This window comes from Danio rerio, chromosome 5 (assembly GCF_049306965.1).
Source record: "Danio rerio strain Tuebingen ecotype United States chromosome 5, GRCz12tu, whole genome shotgun sequence".
In the NCBI taxonomy this organism is placed as follows: domain Eukaryota; kingdom Metazoa; phylum Chordata; class Actinopteri; order Cypriniformes; family Danionidae; genus Danio; species Danio rerio.
The window spans coordinates 20,569,001-20,590,980 of NC_133180.1; the positions used below are offsets into that span (position 1 = coordinate 20,569,001).

Genomic DNA, 21,980 nt, shown 5'->3' on the forward strand with positions numbered 1-21,980 from the left:
TACAATCTTACTAAAGTCAAAACTGAACTAATCAGAAATGGAATAAAGACATGTAGAGTATGCAGATATTAGTGGCATATTATTGAAGTAAACACCGCAATCAAACTATAACTGTCATGTAGGACTTTTTGCCATATTTTCCTACAAGATCTACACATGCAGCTGTCAGTAAAGGATCGCAAGCGCGCACACACACACAAACACACCTGTCACGCGAAATGTATGTTTTTTTCTTTCCATTTGACGTGCGTTATTTAACTCCATAACACTCCTTATTTGCGTCTAATATTCCAGTTTGTCACGGGGACATGCATGAAATGTTCATGAGTTAAAGGGAAACTGCAGTAAAAGTCACCCAAAATTACAGGAAACTCTTACATGAAAGCACTTCACATAAACACCTCAATTATATTGTTGTCAAATAACTAGATTACAGATGTCCATGTAAGCATAGTCAGTAGTGTCTTCGAAGTAAGTAAAAGATAAAGAAAGGCATCCTGCTGATTTGATTCAGAAGGACACCATTTTGTCAGACGCCTCACCTGTTAGGTATACATCCGAGCTATAATATCAAGGTGAAAGTTATCATAGCTTGCATAGTAAAGACCCAGCTCCCAACTCAACTTTGAGAACAGATTAACATCGCTATTTTTTGTTTTGCGCGTTAAGAGTCTCGCGTTAACGCCACATGTTAACGCCAATAACAGCACACCACTAAGATATTTATACATATATATTTTTTGTTTGTTTATTTGTTTTTTAAATTAATGTGTCAATGTAAATGCTTTTGTTACATTCATTTATTTATTTTTTACATTTATTCGGTTTCAACCACTTTTTTACCTATGCAAAGATAAACTGTTTTTAGTTAACTGTTCACTGTTTTTCTAACAAAATTTCTAACAATTTATCCTTCGTTTTCATTTGTGTAAATATATTTAATACATAAGCCATTTAGAATAAATATATTTACTTCGCACTGCCAGTTTTACGCATACGCGAGGTGTTTACGGCACCTCACAGTCTGTAATCCAGAAGCCATTGGCCAGATCAAGCCAGTCCCCCTCCAGTCAGTCCTTGCTGTTGCTTTTGCGGAAAAAAAACAACTGGACATGACAGCAACACAGTGACAATATTAAATACGACCCGAGCAGACACTTAAAATTATTTATTTGTTGCATTTGAATTTGAGGATGGGTAGATGGTATGGTTTCTCTGAACACATTTCAAAAATGTATCTTTATCTTTCAAATTTATTAAAAACAACAAAACTAAAAAATGAAAACTAAAACTAATACTAAAACTTATAAAAACTAAACTAAAACTAAGCAATTTCAAAATATAAAAACAAGTAAGTCTACCTCTAAAAACTAATTAAAACTAACTGAATTTGAAAACAAAAAGACAAAACAAAATAAAAACTAAAAATAATGACAAATCCAAAACCATTACAACCTTGCTAATGACCAGTGTCGATAAACAAGCGTTTCTGAATACTACATGTAGCCTCTTCAAAAATAAAATATAATAAATGAAACTCCATGCTTCTTGTGGAAGAGCACTGAAGCCAGAGCTGTTTCTCTCTGCACTTCAGTTCATCTGCCCCTCATGTTTGCTTAAGCGGGTGGTGGAAAATCTCACACAATCCTCCACTGTCCAAATACTGACTACAGCAGTACCTCTGCTCTGACCCGGCTCCAATACAGTCCATTATCACTGCAGAGAGTGAAAGCAGAACAGTGGAAAGGGTTTGATAAGCTCCGATAACAAGGGAGAGCGATGGCCTGGGTCATCTTTACTGTGCTTTGGGAATTGGATGGTGCATCAGAACACGTAACCTGGAGATCCAACTTGAAATATAACAGATGGAGAAAATATCAAGCCTATCTACATAAAAACAGCATTAAATGACAGCTGGAAATGACTCCATCTCTGTAGCCCCAGAGGATGATCTGGACTTCCTTTTTTATGTCACAGGGTCTCCAAAGAGCCAAACAGCTGTGATCTCACTAGAGATGAGGTTGTGGGAAAACATGAAGATGATTCAGAGAGTGTCCAGTGCTAGTTCTGCGGACTGTCCAAACAGTTCTAAGCTCATGTGAGGTCTGATAGACTTTTAACTTTGTAAAGAAAGTTTTACATCTTCTCTAAAACCAGATTACTCAAAATCATACCTGCCAACATTTGTCTCTGAAAATCATGGAGACAGGGGAAAGGGGATTTGGGATGTTAAGGGTGAGGTGTCTGAATAACACAGCCAGGTAACTATACTATACCAAACTCGGCGATCCAGGGGTGAGATTACTGGAGTTTTCCGGGAGAAACAACAAAACGGGAGGGTGGCAGGTCTTAAATACAGGAGACTCCCAGGAAAAATGGGAGTGTTGGCAGGTATGGGTAAAGTATTTCCCTATTTATATCCTAAATGTGTGGTGGGGCATAAGGGACTTTGCCACATTTATTTTGGTTTTGTCCTGTTCTTTATGAGTTGTGGTCCAATTTTTTTTTTATTGTTTTTCAGTGTTTATGGAACCAATATCCAACCTGACTACATGGCTATTTTTGCATATTCTAATAATATAATGGACACCTTTCCATTAACCCAACAGCAAGCCCTGATGTTTGGCATGATTACAGCTAAAAAGATGATTTTACTTAAATGAAAATCTTCAAAGGCTTCCCATTATTAGAGATGGCTGAATGAGTTGCTTTATATCATTCAAATGGAACAACTACATCTTAAAACTTTACAGAAAAAAAAAGCCGAAACCACATGGGGACTTTTTTTAAGACTCTTGGGAATTTAGCATTTTAAGTTTGTATATCTTCATCCTTAATTTCTAAGCTATATATTCATGACACTGGCTTTGTAAAAATGAGAGTATTGTCATCTCTTGTTTATAAGTTGAACATATGTTGTGTGTATACAGTATGTATTTAAGCTATGTCACACTCGAAGACGTGCGATGTGGCTGTATATCGGCACTGGTGGGAGGCATGCGTTAGCGTGCCTTGGCATCCCACCATTGATACTATACAGCCATATCGCACTGTGATGAGTGTGATATTGCGTTTATACAACGATGGCATAATTGTGTATATAAAAAAAAAATTAAACACAGAGAGTCTAAAAACCTTTTTTTATTAGGAACTACTTTCTTCCACCATTCATTCACATCTGCAGCTGACGTCAGAATAGCAGAAGCCGGCACTAATTCACAAACTTCTCTTTATAGCTAGTATTTGAACGATTCTCCAGCATAAAGTCTAAAGTGATGACAAAACAAGTGATTTTGCTCACAATTTTAGACTATAAGGCTGAATGTGACATGAAATGCCATCAATCTACAGAGATATCTCCCTACAGTATTACAGTTTATTACAGTCTACAGTATTTCTCTGTTGCAATCAGGATGTCACAATAATTAACCCTGAAATAAGCAGCGCAATCACTGCCAGATTGCTGTTGTGTTTGCGATAAGGAAAAGCGCTAAATACATGCAGACATTTCTTCTTTCTTTCTGCCAACACATATTCCTGATATGCGAGTCCCATCTCACTCTCATTTCACTACAGTTAGATGGTATAAATACAGCACTACAACGTACAAAACAGAAAAATCAACATAGAATATAATTTACCTGTTTAATAATAATTTGATCAGCTGTAGTTTAAAATTACACTGTATTTTTTCTCCTTTAAGGGCTTGTTATGTGGTCTCTGTCGTCTTCTTGTGGATGAACAACATCTATCATCTTTGCTCAGTATGACAGCACGATGCGGTGTCTCTCAGAAATTATAAATATTTTAAAATAGGCACTATCCTTATAAATAAACTGCATAGTTGCAATCTAAACAACTACATTCTTGACTAAAAAGCCTCAAAAGTACATTATGTTGTCCAACAGCAGCAATATTTGTCAAACTGTAAAGTGTCCTCTGCTTGTTGCTTTACGTAGGTGGAGTAAAACACAAGAGAGAAGGGTGAAGAGCCGTTCGGTACTAGTGCTGTTACTGGCAGAATAACGGCTATGAACCAATCGGACTAAATATATAACTATTTGTAGTAATCATTGTCAATTTTTCTGTACTATTTATTCTTCTTTTATTGGTAATGTACTATTTTGTTGAATATCTTATCAATGTCAAATAAAACAAAATATTAAAAATAAATAAATAAATGAAACTTTGATAAGAAGCTAATACATAAGCTTGATCGACATATCTGTGCGTGTAAAACCAAACCAGGATTAATTGATAAAGACAACACTGAGATTTGGAAATAATCATGTACAGTTGCAAGAGGACATTCAGGAGTTTTTTAACCCACTGTGCATTAGCCATAACTATATGTGACCAAAATCATTTATAATAATAAAAATGTCATATATTGACTTTGGATTGCTTTACCAAGATCAGTGCCAATAATAGTACCAAAGGTTTTGATTCAATAAAATGATCACAATTGAGTTCTCAATTAGTGAATTTATTATTATTTTATAGATACAGGTTCATTTTGTAACTTTGATAACATCAGTGGCTTTCATTTAGTTAAGTTGGTTTTACATTCGTAACTTTCCTAAAATGATACCCTATAATTTCAGAAAAGTATTAGTTGCAAATTCTAAATACGTAAATCAGCAGCCAACCACTGACAATTAATTAAATGGTGCTAATTACAGTTTTTAAGTCAAACTTACATGCTCTTCGAACCGAATTAAGAACAGTAAACCACAAGTTGTCACTGTTCCAAAATACATAACTTTACCTCAATATAGGCCTAATAGCAAAGATTGTCTTGATGATGACAGAGGAATTAAAAGAAGGGGTTTCAATGAAAAAAATGCCCTTTATTCACAGTGGCGTTTGTGCCTTCATAGTGTAAATTACAAGTATGAAGGGTAATGAGGGTGAAATGCTAAAATGTCAACAATACACCCCTTGGCGAAATGTTTGCAAAATAAGTAGCTACTGTAACACAAACAAATGTTCAGAAGGAATGGTTTGACGTGAAAAAAAACTTTTTCTTCTACTGTTTAAACTGTTCTACTTGGATTTTAAAGCTTTTACTCGTTCAACATTGAAACCCCATTGGAAAAATGACTTACCAATACAGACACAATTCCTGTTAGACGTTTATTCTTTCTCGTAGAATGAGTATTAGTTACTCCGTTTACGAAGTCGGATTAGCACACTCATAGTTCAGGTGGTATCCGTACAGCTTTTTCAGGAAACTTTGTAAAAGTCTTCATCTTTCAAATAGAGCGTGTGAACAGACAGACAGACAGAGCGACTGCAGCAGCGGAGTTTAGATTTCCACACCGCCCACAGAACGTAGACCTGGAGAAAGGAGCAGTATGGGTGTGGACTGGACTACCAATTCATTTAGACAGAGGCTGAGCTCGGGTTTTACATTTGAAGACTTGTAGTAGCCAAATAACAATACATCCCCCGTCTGACTTGCTATTCTTCAGAAGCCTTAGGCTAACTAGTCAACCTTCGTGCTTCTGTCGTGTAAACAAACCAAAGTTATAACTAAATATATACGCTTTTCTCATTTTAACGCTTGGGAACATCTTAAAATTGGCTCTATAACAAAAAACTTCTAGCGTAATATGTTATCCTAACGCGCTAAAGTGTTAAATGTTTTTGCTGTGCTTTTAAAGTGAGTAAAAGTTAACGGAAATGTAGTCGTGCGTGCCATAAAGTTTAGGTAATATAACATTGTTTTATAATATTTAGACAAACACGCAACTACATGTATTGTGAAAAATAATACAAGTATCATAACAGGTAAAACCGGTTTGGCTAATTTACCTGAAATCTCAATGCTTTGTAGCGCGTCTACGGGCAGTGAAATATTGGAAACGGCGCCCTCTGGTGTTCACCTGAAAAAATGGCGCACTCCTAATATTTATTTTACTCTAAAGTTATTATAGGGAGAAAGAAAGACAATAGAAATGCAGAATATTTAAGTTTCGCATGTTTCGAATGATATTGCATGTAGGAAATAAAAAAACAACATTTGCTAATTTAGTTATGCCCAAATTTGCATACTATTGCAAAGAATAAAACAGGTGTAAGTTTGCTCTTTTATAAACTTTTATGGAATGTATTAGATGCATTTGGTATCATTATTATACATGTATTATAATAATATAGCAATACTTATGTAATATTTTAACTATTATTTTATTATATTTTTTATTATTTTATTTTCATATTTATTTAATAATTAAATAACAAATAATGACAAGGAAAAACTCAAATACCAGAGATTTGTCTGAACAGTAACATTATTCTAGGACATATGGAAAATGTATATATCTAATTGCCCATATTTTAAGCAAAGATATGTCATAACAACTGCAATATTAATGTACATTTCATTATTTCTCTCTAAGACTTTTTTAAAATGTGCAATCTCAATATATGAAATAAAAGCCCTCCTAAATATGACATCAACAACACTAGAAACAATGCTAACTTACAATTAGAAACTGCTGATTCTGGGGGGTAATCTTACACGATTTATTTATTTTTTATTATTTTCATTGTTGTATATACAGTTGAAGTCAGAATTATTAGCCCCCCTTAATCATTAGACCGCTTGTTTATTTTTTCCCCAATTTCTGTTTAAGAGAAGATTATTTCAACACATTTCTTAACATAATAATTTTATTAACTCATTTCTAATAACTGATTTATTTTTTCTTTACCATGATGACTGTATATAATATTTTACTAGATATTTTTGAGACACTTCTATACAGCTTAAAGTGACATTTAAAGGCTTAACTAGGTTAATTAAGTTAACTAGGCAAGTTAAGGGAATTAGGCAAGTTATTGTATAACTGTGGTTTGTTCTGTAGATTATCGAGAAAAAAATATAGCTTAAAAGGGCTAATAATTTTGTCCCTGAAATGGTACATAAAAAAATCCAAAACTGCTTTTATTCTAGCCGAAAAAAAACAAATAAGACTTTCTCCAGAAGAAAAAATATTATCAGACATACTGTGAAAATGTCCTTGCTCTGTTAAATATCTTTTGGAAAATATTTAAAAAAGAAGAAAAAAATCGAAGGGGGCTAATAATTCTGACTTCAACGTATATTATTTTTTAAATAAAATAAAAATAAAACCTTTTGTTGTTTGTTTGTTTTTTCGGCCATTTTGGCCAAGATTACCTGGAAGAAGAGTATCCTTGTATATGGTAGGATTATCCTGGTAAAAAATTGTTATGATTATCAGCGATCTAAGGGCTGCAGATCGCTAACTGACTACAAATTAGCCATTACATGGACTACAAGTTCCAATCATGCACTGCTCACATGCACCTGTTCCTCATTCAGTGGATTACACACACTGACATGAACTGATTACCAGGACTATTTTTACAGTACACAAACACGCGCATCAGAGTCTAAACAGTATTGTGAACATTATGACGTCTTTTCCTTTCCTTTCATTGCCTTGCCTTGTATAGCCTTGCCTTATTGTTTACTGCTGCCTGCCTTCTGACCACTCGCCTGATATTTGACTATGACTCTGGATTTCCTGTGTACATCTGTTTGCCCGTGTTGATCATTGCTTGCCTGACCATCTCCGTTTAATAAACCTGCATTTGGATCCATACTCTGTTGTCAGGGTCCTATTGACATTATAAAAATAAAGAATGAATAAAAAAAATGTATGACCTTTATAATATAAAATTGATTGATTAAAAATTAATTGTCACATCACAATTTTCAAGAAACTTAATTAGACTGATCACAGAACTGCTTCAACTTACTTGATGTTTGTCATCAAAAAAAAAAACGTATGGTTAGCAGGTCAGATCACAAACTTAACCGATTTAAAAAACAGATAATTAGTGGTTATTTTATGTACTTGTTACACAACAGTTTGATCGCGGTTAAACTTTTTAGCACAGCCACAAAAAAGAACACAACAAAACAACTTAAGCAAGGACATACTTTAATAAGATTTAAAAGAGACTATTTATAACTGTGATCAATTAAGACACTTTAAGATAATAAATTACAGTAGAGGAGCAAAACAGCACCAGAATGCATCAGTCACACGAGTCCACATCATGATGGAGTGCTTCCGTTTTGTCCTCTGTGCCAGTGAGATATTTACTCATGACCAAAATCATTCATTTCAGAATAAATTAAGTTGACATAAAGTCAGTTCACGACAAGAGAAAAAAAAAATAAACGCATGAAATAACCTCTCCAGTGCACAGCAACAAAACAGAAATGTTGTTTGGGGTGTGTTTACTGAGTTTTTAAAAAAAGTCAGGCAACTGGAAAATAGAACTATTCATTTACAAAAACCTCACCTAATTATGTTCTAAAATCCATTTCATTACTGCACTTTTGATCATTTGACAAATTAAAAACCAAAAAACACCAAATTAGAAGATTTTTAGTCATCTCTGTCATCATACTGTAATAGAATGTTTAGTAGATTTGTTTTCTAAGACATTCTTGTAGATTACGTTTCATCTGTAAATGAGCAGTTTTCCATATTTTGTCAATAATGTTGTATTTTTCCCTGTTTATTTATACTTTTGAATAGCATTATGGGATCTTGATCTTTTCTCTAGCAACGTTTAACGTTGAAAAATTTGAAAAAGTGACTTTTATTAACATTTTAAAGTGATATATTGTCTGGGTTGGTGTTATATATTGTGGTACAGAAACCTTTTAATAAACTGCCAGTACATTTTTTGTTATTTTACAGACTCATTTCTCTATATATTAGTTCTTATTATTTCAAACCAAAATGTCGACAGTCAACAGTCGACAGAGCAGAGATCAAGGTCCCATAATGCAACTCACAATAGTAAATAAATGAACACTTAAATAAACTAAAAATAAACACTTGTGAATTACAAAGCACGGAAAATGTGGATATTTTTACAGTGTAACATGGCTTCAGTGTCACTGTTTTCACAATATTTTCTCAAATTCAAGTATTTTTTCCTCATAAAACAGAATTCAAAATTAAAACATTCAAACAACAGAACAAAGTCAGATATTTGGTTATGGTGGGAGAATCTGTAGATTCTTATTTTGGTAAGTAAGTATAATTAAACGCCTCATTTTCAAACTCTACTTGTTTGCTTAAAGCACCCATACACATCCCTTTCATACCTCTGTAAACCAGTGGGTAAAGTTCATTTTAAAAGTAATACAAGTAACATAATATTGAGTCACTTTAAAAAAGGAACTAAATGTGTATCTTGTGTAGTTACTTTTAGGCAAAAGTAATGTGAAAGTGCTGGGTTCCACACAATCAATTTAAAGACATTAAGTTAATTTAACTTATTTTATTGCAAATTTAAGTAGATTGAACATAAAGCAATTAAGTTCTCCTAAAATGAACTCAAGAAGTGTGCTGTTTCAGCTTATTTTAAATAAGTAGTTTGAACAAGCATTCATTCATTTATTTTCCTTCAGCTTAGTCCATTATTTATCAGGGGTCGCCACAGCGAAATGAACCACCAACTATTCCAGTATATGTTTTACACATAGGATTTCCTTCCAACTGCAACCCAGTACTGGGAAACACCTATACTCACTCTCACATTCACACACACTCTCATACACTAAGGGCAATTTACAGTAGTTCCAATTTACTTATGGCGCATGTCTTTGGACTGGGGGGGAAACCAATGTTGTGACATTTTATCTTACCCATCAGATTATGCTACCAACACGTTATTTGAATGGTTCTGAGGTTGAGGTTAGGGGTTAGGTAGGTTAAGGCAATATTATAGCTTCATATCAAACTACTCCACCTTAAAATGTACACTGATAGCAAATAAATAGCACAATCTGACAAGGTGGGAAAATTGTCAGAACACCGGAGCACCCAGATGAAACCCATGCCAACACAGGGAGAATATGCAAACTCCACATAAAAATGCCAAATGGACTCGAATCAGTGACTTTCTTGCTGTGAGGCAACAGTGCTAACCACTGAGCCACCGTGCTGCCTTAAACAAACAGCAAACTTCATTTTATTGAGTGTGTGTTTGCATTTTCTTTCATTAAAATACATTGTAATAAAATGCAGGGTTCCACACAATTCCTTCATGTTGTCCCAAACGATTACGTTAACTTAATTGTTTTTACACATTTAAGTGGATTGAACATAAAACAATGAAGTTGTCCCCCTAAAAAACTCAAGAATTGTGTTGATTTAGCTCATGTTCCCAACACTGTTCCATACACACACTTAAAGTGCACATGTTTTAAGAATCGAGCAGAAATGATCAGTAGTTAAAGTTATAAAACACTCAAAAAACTAAAGGAAAAGAAAAAGAATACTACTTTTTAAAAAAACAAACGCATAAGCACTGAAATGGTGAGGAGAACAAACAATAACAGACAGCCTTCCCTTCTGAAACCGTCTTCAGCAGCTTGGACCCTAATTGTCCCCCAGGAGAAAACAAAAGATAGAAGCAAGATCCAGTAGGAGAAGAGAGCGGTCCAGTGAGCAGACGTCTGAAGGGAGGCAACAGAGATCCACCGGGAGGACAGCAGATGAGGTCTGAAGTTTGCTTGTTTTGTCAATGAGAGTTCACACTTTATAGTCTAGATCTGCATTCATCTTGGTGTACATTTCATAGATGGCGTCATTAGTAGCTGTGAAATTTACTAGGAACTGCCGCACTTTGTCCAAACATTCTTCGTCCTTGACCTCTCGGCCTTTAGAAAGAGCTCTGAGAAAATCAGATCTGTATGGAGCGGCATATAGCGCAGCCTGAAGGGAATGAATACAGCGAAAAGCTCAATAGGATTTTTCAGCCATTAACAATATTACATTATATCATGACAGACTTGTTGTCTACAGTACACTCTTTTAAAAAATGGAGATGATATTAAAATTAAAATAACTATTTAATATCGTTTTATAATATATAATACTAGTATAGATTTTTTCAGTGTATTTTCAAATAATAAATCACATATACTCACAATTTAATCACAGAACAGCAATATTCTGAGGCAATATTCATTTATTCATTAATTCATTCATTCATTTTCTTTTTGGATTAGCCCTTTTATTAATTTAGGGTCGCCACAGTGGAATTAACCGCCAACTTATCCAGCATATGTATTATGCAGTGAATGCCCTTCCTGCTGCAACCCATAACTGGGAAACACCCATACACTCTCATTCCCACACATACACTATGGACAGAGTACCCAATTCACCTATAGCGCAAGTCTTTGAACTTGTGGGTGAAACTGGAGCACCCGGAAGAAACCCACGCAAACACAGGGAGTACATGCAAACTCCACACAGAAACGCCAACTGACCCAACCAAGGCTCGAACCGGCGACTTTCTTGCAAATGAGGCGACATAGCTACTCATTGCCCCGCCCGAATTATAATAGTATTTTACAATATTACCATTTTTGCTGCTTTTAAATTGTGAGCATAAGAAACTTCTTTTCAAAAGCATAAAGTCTTACTGACTTCAAACTTTTAGATGTTTGTTTTAATGTATTCATTCATATCATTTAATTTCAACATCCTAATTCATTTAATTTTTTTTAGAAACCTACCTGAAATAGCTTCTGGACAATCCAGCCATGATACTTCTTTAAAGCCATCTCATAAGCTTTAGTGACGTTGACCTTGATGAGGTTTGGGTTGTTATCATCTTTATCACCATCTACTAGACTTTGGAGAAGAACCTGGATAAAGCGCAGCCCCCTAAAAGAAAAACACAATGTAAACAGCTTTTCTAAAGGGTTAGGTTAGTTTACCTAAAGATCAAGAGATGCTCCAATTTTATATATAAGGAATATTAATAATAAGCATTCTAAGGGCTCTATTTTAACGGTCTAGGTGCAAAGTCTGAAGCACATGGTGCAAAAGTATTAAGGGACGTGTCCGAAGATACTTTTGCTAATGTAAGGACGGGAAAATACATTCTGCGCCGCAGCACATGGTCTAACAGGATTGAGCTTGTTCTCCTAATGAGTTTTAGGTGTGTTTTAAGAATAAACCAATCAGAGTCTCAACTCCCATTCCCTTTTAGAGTCAGTTAAGTCGCGCCATGGTGCATTTGCTATTCACATGGCGGACTTTGTAAGTGGAAACACTAAACACTTCAAAACAGTTTAAAAAACAGTTAAACAGCATCTGCAGCAAGAGGATGATGAGCCTCCTCCATTTGGCCTTGACTTTCACTTTCTCTCTTTCGTGGATAAGGAAAAGGTGTTGTACCCTTTTCACTGAGGACATCCATTAGCCTACATAAATAATTTTGTTTGTTAAGTGCAAAGATTTGTTTCAAAACTATTTCTAAATTCAGTTCTAATTTCCAGCAAATGAATAAATGAACAGTAATAACGAAGTGTGGTAAAAAAACAACAGTTATATCCTAAGACATGTCCTATGCCCCATATGGTTCAAAACCTGACAGGTGGACAAATCTAAGCTTGTTTTTAATAAAACAAATATAAATATGCATATAATAAATAATACTAATAATAATTACATTATACAAAAGCAGGTTATCTTGAATATACTGAAAAACATTTTGTAACATTATTGTTCTGCAATAATAATCATTGGAACTTTAATTCTTTTTCATTCATAAAAATATTTTTGTGTTGTTGTACATCCTGTGTGTATTAAGCAATGTGGAAGCAAGGCGCACAACTGACGCGCTCTGCGCAGGACTTTAGCTGGTCTGCTTTTAGCTGGGCTATTGAGCAGTCTATTTTAGTTCCTCAAAAAGTTCCTCATCAGACTTAATCTGATGACATTAAACATGTGAGAACCAGGAGAAAAAATTAAAGAATCATAGGTCATCCAAAAATGACAAATCTGCTAATAAATAATCACCTTTGTGTAGTTTCAGTGCTCTGACACATTTGTTTATCTTCAGAATGCAAATTAAGGAATTTTAGATGAAATCCAAGAGATTTCCATTTAGAGTAACAGTCATTACATGGTTTAAGAAAATTAATCAAAAACATTGTTGAAACATTCCATGAGACTTCAGTGGTTCAGCTGTAATCATACAAAGCTCCAAGAACACTTTTGTATGCCAAAAAAAACTGTAAAAACATCAAGTTATGTTGCATGTTTACTATGGCCAATTCTATGCTTGTATGCGCCGCTGCACACTCTAATGGCAAATGCCTCGTATTGACCGTAATAGAAGAGAAGATATAGGCAATGTCATATTTACAAAAGTGTTTTTTAAAGCTTCATGTGGTAACAATAGAACCACTGTAGTCACATAAAATGTTTTGACTATATTTTTGGTTACTTTTCTAGGCTTTGAATGTCTCATGATCGTTGCAGTCTACAGACGATGAGGGAACTCTCAGATTTCTTCTAAAATATCTTCATTTGTGTTCTGAAGATGAACAAAGGTCTCAGGGTTTTGGAACGACATGAGAATGAGTAATTTAAAAAAACAGATTTTTCACTTTTAGGTGAACTAAATATTTACCTAAAAAAGAAATTATGTTATTAATTACTCATGAATCTGTAATGAATTACTACTATTAATTACATCATTTTTTTGATTTGTCCTTTGTAACAACTATTCTATGCCGATCCTTCTCCTCTCTCTGCTCCCCACACTTTTCTGTCAACTCTTTACTGTCCTGTCCATTAAAAGTGACATCCACAAGAAAATTATTATAAAACCATTTTTTTTATTTTAGATATTTGCTAATTTAACATAGACTGCTTGTTTAACAAATGCTTTTATATACACAAAATGGCAATATTAAAGTGCTTCAAAACATTCATTCATTCATTCACTCAGTTTCTTTTAGGCTTAGTCCCTTTATTAATCCGGGGTCGCCACAGCGGAATGAACTGCCAACTTATCCAGCAAGTTTTTTACGCAGCGGATGCCCTTCCAGCCGCAACCAACCTCTGGGAAACACACACTTATTTACACTCATACACTACGGACAATTTAGCCTACCCGTTTCACCAGTACCGCATGTCTTTGGACTGTGGGGGACACTGGAGCACCTGGAGGAAACTCACGCGAACGCAGAGAGAACACGCAAACTTCACAAAGAAACGCCAACTGACCCAGCCGAGGCTCAAACCAGCGACCTTCTTGCTGTGAGGCGACAGCACAACCAACTGTACCACTGCATCGCCTGCTTCAAAACATCTCTTTTTTAAATTATATTGGTCTCAGCTATTTAAATATAGTGTTGATTAAAGGACTGAAGAAAATTTTGTCAGAAGATTTCTTTTCACTTCAATCCATGTAATCATTTTAATGGGGTGTAAGGCAAAAAAAATGACCAAAATGAACAATTATGCCCCACAAAGTCAAAGTAAGAGAGCACAAAATCACCCTGCACCATCACAACTAATGCCAAATGTTAAAAAAAAAGTTTAAAATGTCTTAATTGGCCGAAACAGTGTATAAGAGATTCACTTTTAGATTCACTTCTTGCAGCATGACCTGGTCATGGACTAACATGTTTCTCTGTGTAGCCAGAATACTATACGTGCGATTTCTCTAAACACAATAACTGCACAAAATTCTTGATCTGAGCATTCACATTTTGTAGAGGACAAATGCAGAAGTTTAAAAGAATTAAACTGGTTTCCCAACAATGCTGCATAAAAGCTTGTGAATTAATGTCTTCTTTTTAAGATCAAAATATAGGAAGTTTTGAATCCCATTATTGAAATCAATAACCGTTTCCCAGATTTACTTCTCCAAAATCAGCAAACAAAACCATACAAGGCCAGTCTTGCCTTTTTAACCACATGAGGGCAAGTGTTGCTCCTACTTTTGGCCACTCCGCTCCATGCATCTCTTTCTCTGCTTCCAAAATTTGCTGCAGGGTTTTAAACCTGGTGGGGTTGCTGTCATACACTGCCTTGATTTTCTGTAAAACAAAGCACAAAAGTGGGTGGAGATCAGGTTGTAAAAGTTAGATTGTTTGATGCTTATCAAGTGTTTATTACTTACAGTTATGTTTCCTGCAATATCGGCCTTGATAGGGGAAAATACAGCAGAGCCGAGGCAATCTAAGAAAAGATAAGGAAAACAAGTGATATGTGCAATGTTGCATGCATTCAAACCTCATTAACACTTACTGTATGCAATTTGTATGTAATAACCATGTCCTCTGAGAAGGCTGAAACACAGTCTATTTTCATATGAAAAGTAGATTATATGCATGTGAGAGGGCCACATTCTTTCACAGAGCTGTGAGGTAATCCTCTTTTACATACCGGGGAATGTGGCAGATACACGGTAAATGCATTGCCACTTCTGATCCCAAGAACTCAAAGTGAACTCTGACATTACCGCATTAAAAAAAGAGTTCTGAATAATTAACCATGCTTAGAGAGCATGACAGATTTCTGAAAGCACCCATGCGGTTCATTAAAGTTTCAGTACCACCCATTATCACATTGAGACCAAATGTATTGCCAGTCTGATAATGAAATAAACACCTGCGGAAATGGAGTCACGCTGAATCACGGATATTTCAATTCATACAATCAATAAATACTGTATATGCTCTGACCAGTTTAGAGTTTAGTTATTTTTGGTTTATCTAAAATAGGATTTAGGATGAGATGTTGGCATGAATACAGTAAAACTAATTGTCCAAATATTACATGCCCTCTTAAGATTACACCTGAAGCATGCCTGCGTCTTTAAGCCTGTCATGAATAAATAAATTGCACTATTACCACCAAAAGGTGCCAGGAAGTTCCTGTATTATTGAGTGATTCATTAATTCATTTTGAAACTAATGGATTGGATTATGTTTATGAAATGCCTATTAAATCATACTTACTTGAAGAATTTAAAAATAGATTCATTCATGACAAAATATTTTAGCGTTGCTCTGAGACGCACAAATATTCTGCTCCAATCTTGTTTGTAACTGTTTTTGTGGGCAAAATTTTGTTTCGGAAGCTTTTTCAGTCTTGATAAACTAAAAATGCGCAATTCCTTCTTGTTGTCCCAACACAAATCAATTAAGTTAACTGCTTTTACAAATTGAAGTAGATTTGTGTTGATTCAGCTTATTTAAGATAACAGTCGACAAACACGGCTTGCTATCCAAAAAAAGACTTAAACCTGACACTTGGCTTGATCTTTGAATCAGAAGGGGATTAGAGGGACGCCGGAAAAATTGTTGTAAGTATAACTAAAAATAATACTAATAAATATATTTTGCACACCACTTGTTACACTCAAAAAAGTTGTTGTTTTTTTTGCTCGTTTAAATTAATTATTTAAAATAAGCTGAATCAACACAATCTTATACCGGCCCATGCTTACTTGAACCAGCAACTTTCTCGCTGTGAGGCAACAGTGCTAACCACTGAGCTAACATGCTGCACCTTAAATCATATTTTGATTCAATATTTTTCCCTGGCAAGAACATCACACTACATTCACACACTATGGTTGTCTAGAAATTGAGTCACATTTAAAATGTTTTCAGCCCTCCTGTGTGACCTCAGTGAAATGCTCTCTGATTGTTCTGTATTCAATAGGCTAATTGGTTAAAGGCAATGCAGCTGGCATCTACAAACAGATATTTTTTTGCTCTCAAGCATTATTTTACTCACCCACCGAAAATGAACAATACACTTACAAACAGGTTTTAGGACGAGTAAATGATTACAGAGTTTCATTTTTGGGTGAACTATCCCTTTAAAGTTTGAGACAGGTTTGGTGGTATGGTCAAATTTAAGATGGGTAAACATTGTAATATATTTATATATATATGATATATCAATACATATCAATACTGAAATGTTTAAAATGATACAATCATGCTTTTGGCTAGTATTGATACTGGCTTTGCTCTCTCACTCTTTTCTCACCAGCAGGGAGATAAATGATTAATATAACATTAAGACTTTAACACTTTTGTTTTAATCAGAAAATAAGATGAGATTGCACTATTTTTTTCACTATATTTTCATTGTAATTTACTGCCTTTTCGACTGCTGACGTACTTGGTATAAGCATTTTATAGTTTAGTTCTTTTTTACCATTTGTACTTTATTTACCTTTAATGTTGTTGTAATTGTTCCCAACAGAATTGAAAATGGTATCGAATATGGAACTTTTTCAAAGTTGGAAATTTCTGTTTGGCTACAACACTAGTATACACAACTTTAAATATAACTAAACAAAAATCCTAAACAAATTGTTGCTCTGTCTTCAAATCATTGAAAATAAAGTGAATGCTCTAAATTAAATAGGGTGCACTATTTACTTGCATATAACTATAACATTAAAGGATACTTTTTATTCATTTTTATAAATAGTAATCAAGGCTCGTATTAATAATACAAACAAGTAAATTGCACTGTATGCATTTTTTACATTAGCTTTCAAATCTAATGATAAAATATATTTCTATCTAATTCGTCATTGACATAATAATTTACAGAGTGGCTTACATCATTTATTCACATGACAGATTTATTTATAAATGTACATTAAATAACGAACGCATCACTAACAGGTTTAGGAGAATATATTTTATATCTAGTCTTAGTCTGATGCACTGCAAATATTTAGTTGAATGTTTTTCCCTAGACATGGTTCCTCTTGCGAATTAATGAGCTCTGTCTGGACTCTGAATGACTTGCCTGAGGTAAATGTAATGCAACATGACATTGTTTACAAGCTGATACTGGATATCCTGAAAATTATTTTTAGATTTGTTCAATTAAAATTGAACTACATTGCTATTTTGCCGAACCAAATAAAAAATAAAACATGAAAAATGTCCAAAAGTAGACATCCTTGCACGCAAACGTTTCAGACAGTGATAGACAGCATGTTTTCCTCAAATGAGAGCATCATCAAATTTGTATTTCCTAACATAGTAGTGATATGCCCATCAGTGTAGAGTTCAAACCAGTGTAGTGCATTGGAAAGACCTGAGTCATCCGCATTTTGTAGCCTACTGTTTGCAAAAGGAGCATCTCTGGTTACAGAGGACACCAAAACAGCCCAAACACTGTTTACATCCCAGCTTTTACACTCTGAATGAATGCCTTTTAATTCTAGAAAGAAAAAAAAAAAAAAAACAGCTTCACCCACAGCCCTCCCTCCTGTTCTTTCTGGGGTTTGTATACTTCACACAGGGCTTTTTGTGATAAAGCGTGAACTCTAAAAGGGCTGGGAAGCTTAATTGTCTTTCTGTGGGAGTTAGTGACATCCACAACAACCAGTGTCCCTGGTCACACTGTCATAAACTGTGTTGCTAATCTTAGCCGGCAATACAAAGTTCATCTACTGAGGTTTGCCTGCATGATTTAATTCATATCAGATTGATGTAACCTTGACTTTACCGCCTGAAGTTTCAAAGTGTCTGAAATAACTAGAGAAAATGTTCCTATTTAGTATTTTGTAATTTAATAAATATGTAAATCACAAACCACCTGAAGATTCTAGATTTAATGCATTTATAAGATATATTTGTGAGTCTTTATATTTGGTTTCTTCTAAAAAATCTCTGATAACATTGCGTATAAATTTTAGAGAATTATTTGGCATTTTGAGATTTTTTCTTTCAGAAAAAAACCATTTATTAGAATAGTAAATACTTTATTTGTTGTCATTAAAAATCAGCATTATTCCAACAAATATTGATTTATTACCTCTTCTAAAGTTGTCAGTGACTAGGTTTACATCAGTAATCGAATTATTTGGCAAAATCTGAATGAGACAATAATATGATTAAGATGTTTACATGAGCTGCTTTTTGAATGTTCTTTACATGATCCCGTTTTACATGTGATAACATAATTGGATTAATGTCATGTAATTTCGGGTGTTTCATTTTTAATTTGTTGAGTTTAACTGCAGTTTGGCTCTTTCACTTTCATTCAGGAATATTTCATGCACGCCCTTATCACAAACGAGATATTGAATGTGAGTATGAACTGCTGGAAGAGTGTGGTTTTAATGGAATTTGATACCGCATGCCATATGGGATAAAATGGTTGTGTGTGTATAGACTATCCTATCGTAAAATGTGGCGAAAATCCTACACGACGGTAATAGTTTGATTGTGGTGTTTACATGTCTTTACTGAACTTCAATAATGCGACTAAAATCGGCATACTCCACATGTCTTAATCCGATTTCTGTTTAGTTGGATTATGACCTTAATCAGACTAAATAAATCAAAAATAGCTGTTTACATGGTAGACTCTTAATCAGAGTATGCTCTGAGTCGTATTAAAATCAAATTATGTTTCCATGTTAAGGAATGCAATGTTCCTATTTACATTTTTTTTTGTAATTTAATGAATTATTTATTAATAAAAGTTTAAATTTCTACATTTATTGAATAGATATGTTTGTGAGTGTTAATATTTGGTTTATTCTATAAATCTGTGATAACATTGCATACGAAGTTTAGAGAAATAAATTGGAATTTTCTTTAGATTTTCTTTTCTTTTTCTTTTCATTTAATAGAATAGCAAATGCTTTCATTTGTTTTCATCGAAAATTAGGGCTATTTTACCAAAAAATATATATTTATTAACTCATCTGAAGTTGTTTGTAATGTCTAAAAATGAAATTAAATATTTTTCAAATCATGAAACTTTTTATATTTTATGAAGAACTTTTTTGTCATCAGTAGTTTTCAGAATAAACTAAAAAAATCTCTCTTCCATTTTTCTGATCTTGTTAAAAAAATACTTTTATCTTAAATGAGGACGAAATGGCATCAGTAGTTTTCAGAATAAAAAATACTGTTTTCAGGGACTGAAGAAAAAAACAGAAAGGGATATTGAGACCTAATGTGAAAACCTCAGGCTTGGCGTTTCAAGTGGCAAATTGATTTCAAATGCATTTTTCATATTAATACCAAATGAGGCTTTGAACAAAGATGTTCTGATGTTCCGTTCCACCAATGAATAGACCAGGGCAATTCAACACCAAGCCAATCAATTTTCTCAACTTCCAAAATCGAGGGCAGTGGAATTAAATTATGCATGCAATAGCTTTGTGGCCTTTGTGAAAAGAAATTTGAACCAAAAAAAGATTAGTCCTCAATAACAAACAATAGCTTCTGCTTGACAGCTTTGTGAAGACTTCACCAACAACTTTAGAGGAACACTGAAGATCTTGATCAGGAGTGGAAAATCTCACCCCTGATCAAGGAGCTGGATGTCAGAAAAAGCAAGAATATCCGACTACCGAAGCATGTAACAACACGTTTATAATTATGTAACAGAATCACTTTAAACTTGGTTTACTATCTTAAATACTGCCAATAATACATACACTTTAATGTTACGTTTTCACTTGCGTAATTCATTTTGAAACCGACCTTCTGACGTGATTTTGTAAAGCAAAGAGGAATAGTGAAAACAACCCTTAGAGATGCACAATAGCTATGTTTGCTTATCATATTGAAAGAGATACATTAAAATAACTTTTTGACGTCTTGAAGAAGTTGAAAGCTGAAAAGTTAAAACTTTAAAAGCTCGAAATAATGCCCTGAAGCCCTTAGACTTCACCCTCAAATCTGAGCTAAAACTACGAGAGATGACGGAAGAACCTTCAACCTACCGAAGAAAGGAGGAAGGTGAGACACCGCCTCGAGAAACGGCCGGGTTTCCACTTGTTTGTCGGCTGGAAGTTGCCGGAACTGGTGCTCCATTAGAAGAGCCATGATTGCCTAAAGTGGGTGAAAGTGACTTTTTTTCTGCCTACAACATAAGACGAGGACACCAAAGCAGAAATGAAGACAGAACCCGGAACTACCGCCAGACTGACAGACAGAGCGCTCACTATTGCACTTCTGCTACAGGCGCTGCAAGGCACAGCTGGACGGCCCACTGCTCCGCCCTTTTATGCAAATATATGAAGACTCATCGCGGAAAAGTCCTACAGGTGGGCGTGGACGAGCCTATCACATCCCAGGGGCGGGGCCAAAACTGTTTAGCTTTATAATATTATATTAATGGATTTATTACTTAGTACTTTGTTAAATGATAAAGCTACTAAAGTAGCGACTTTTTTCAGCGAAGTTTGTACCCTATAGCCCCTTCACTGCCCTTTGAAAATTTATATTGTATAAACTTTTATTATTTATTTCTTTATTTTATTATAATTAACTTATTTTTTAGTTTTAACGTCAAGTACAATTGTCATTACCAGTTGTTTTTTTTTCTAAATTTGTGTTTGCCTATTGTTGTAATTGAATTAATTCATGCTTGTTTATGCATATAAGGTCTACTTTGCATACCAGCAGTTTATTTATAGTGTACATTTGTGTTGTTAAATTGTTGTAGCATTATAGTTCACTCAAAAATTAAATATTCTGTCATCATTTTGGCCTAGTCTCCCTTTTATTGTTTATTTGACTTTCTTTCTTGTGTTAAACACGAAAGAGAGTATTTTGAAGAAAGTTGGAAACCTGTAACCACTGGCTTTCATGGTGTTTGTTTATCCTACTGTGGAAGTCAGTGGTTACAGGCTTTCAGCTTTCTTCAAAATATCTTTATTTGTTTTCAATAGAAAAAAGAAACTATATATATAACAATTTGAAGCTATACGAGGGTGAGTAAATAGAGAGTAAATGTTCAAGTAAAAATCATTTTTGGGTGAACTAACCCTTTTAAAAGTTAAATAAAAATAAAAATAATATTCAATGTCCATTACACTTAAATCTGATAATCAATGTAATTATGATATATAACTTTTTTACTACCACCACTGATCTACAAACAGACTTATCAGTACAAATGTCAATGCAGCATCTAAATAAATATGTCCAGTATTGATCCATTTTAACAATGAGGTATATGCTCTTTTTTGACATCAGATAAAACAATCTTCCCATTCCTGTTCATAATTATATTGTGTAAAATGCTAATATACTCTATGTGAAGTAAATGTTGAACAACAAGCTCTTTTTAGATGTCACTTTATAAAAAGCTGATTAAAGGGTT

At 34.2% G+C, this 21,980-nt stretch overlaps 2 protein-coding genes across 4 annotated transcripts in view; both read right to left on the reverse strand.

Annotated features, from left to right (window-relative positions):
* The window catches only part of trpv4 (transient receptor potential cation channel, subfamily V, member 4), a 51,110-nt gene extending 45,787 nt beyond the window's left edge, over positions 1–5,323 (reverse strand). For all 3 annotated transcript variants that reach the window (XM_005165152.6, XM_068221210.2, XM_005165151.6), the window contains exon 1: positions 5,109–5,323. The gene's annotated coding sequence lies outside the window, so the exon portion shown is untranslated. The remainder of the gene's footprint in view (positions 1–5,108) is intronic.
* Positions 5,324–9,834: 4,511 nt separating this feature from the next.
* gltpa (glycolipid transfer protein a) lies at positions 9,835–20,773 on the reverse strand. Its single transcript, NM_001099988.1, has 5 exons — positions 20,596–20,773; positions 14,992–15,050; positions 14,775–14,908; positions 11,585–11,735; positions 9,835–10,775 (listed from the first exon to the last, which is right to left on the reverse strand). Exons 1-5 carry the CDS (start codon positions 20,696–20,698, stop codon positions 10,593–10,595), a joined length of 630 nt encoding a protein of 209 aa, NP_001093458.1. The 5' UTR covers positions 20,699–20,773; the 3' UTR covers positions 9,835–10,592.
* Positions 20,774–21,980: the final 1,207 nt, after the last annotated feature.

What these genes read in the sequence shown, in the direction of transcription:
- gltpa (NM_001099988.1), bottom strand. Translation starts at nt 20,698, where the DNA reads ATGGCTCTTCTAATGGAGCACCAGTTCCGGCAACTTCCAGCCGACAAA. An exon ending in TCACCTTCCTCCTTTCTTCG is followed by an intron (nt 15,051 to 20,595) that starts GTAGGTTGAAGG and finishes ATCTTTTCTTAG; the next exon opens with ATTGCCTCGGCTCTGCTGTA. An exon ending in TTGTCCAGAAGCTATTTCAG is followed by an intron (nt 10,776 to 11,584) that starts GTAGGTTTCTAA and finishes CATTCCCTTCAG; the next exon opens with GCTGCGCTATATGCCGCTCC.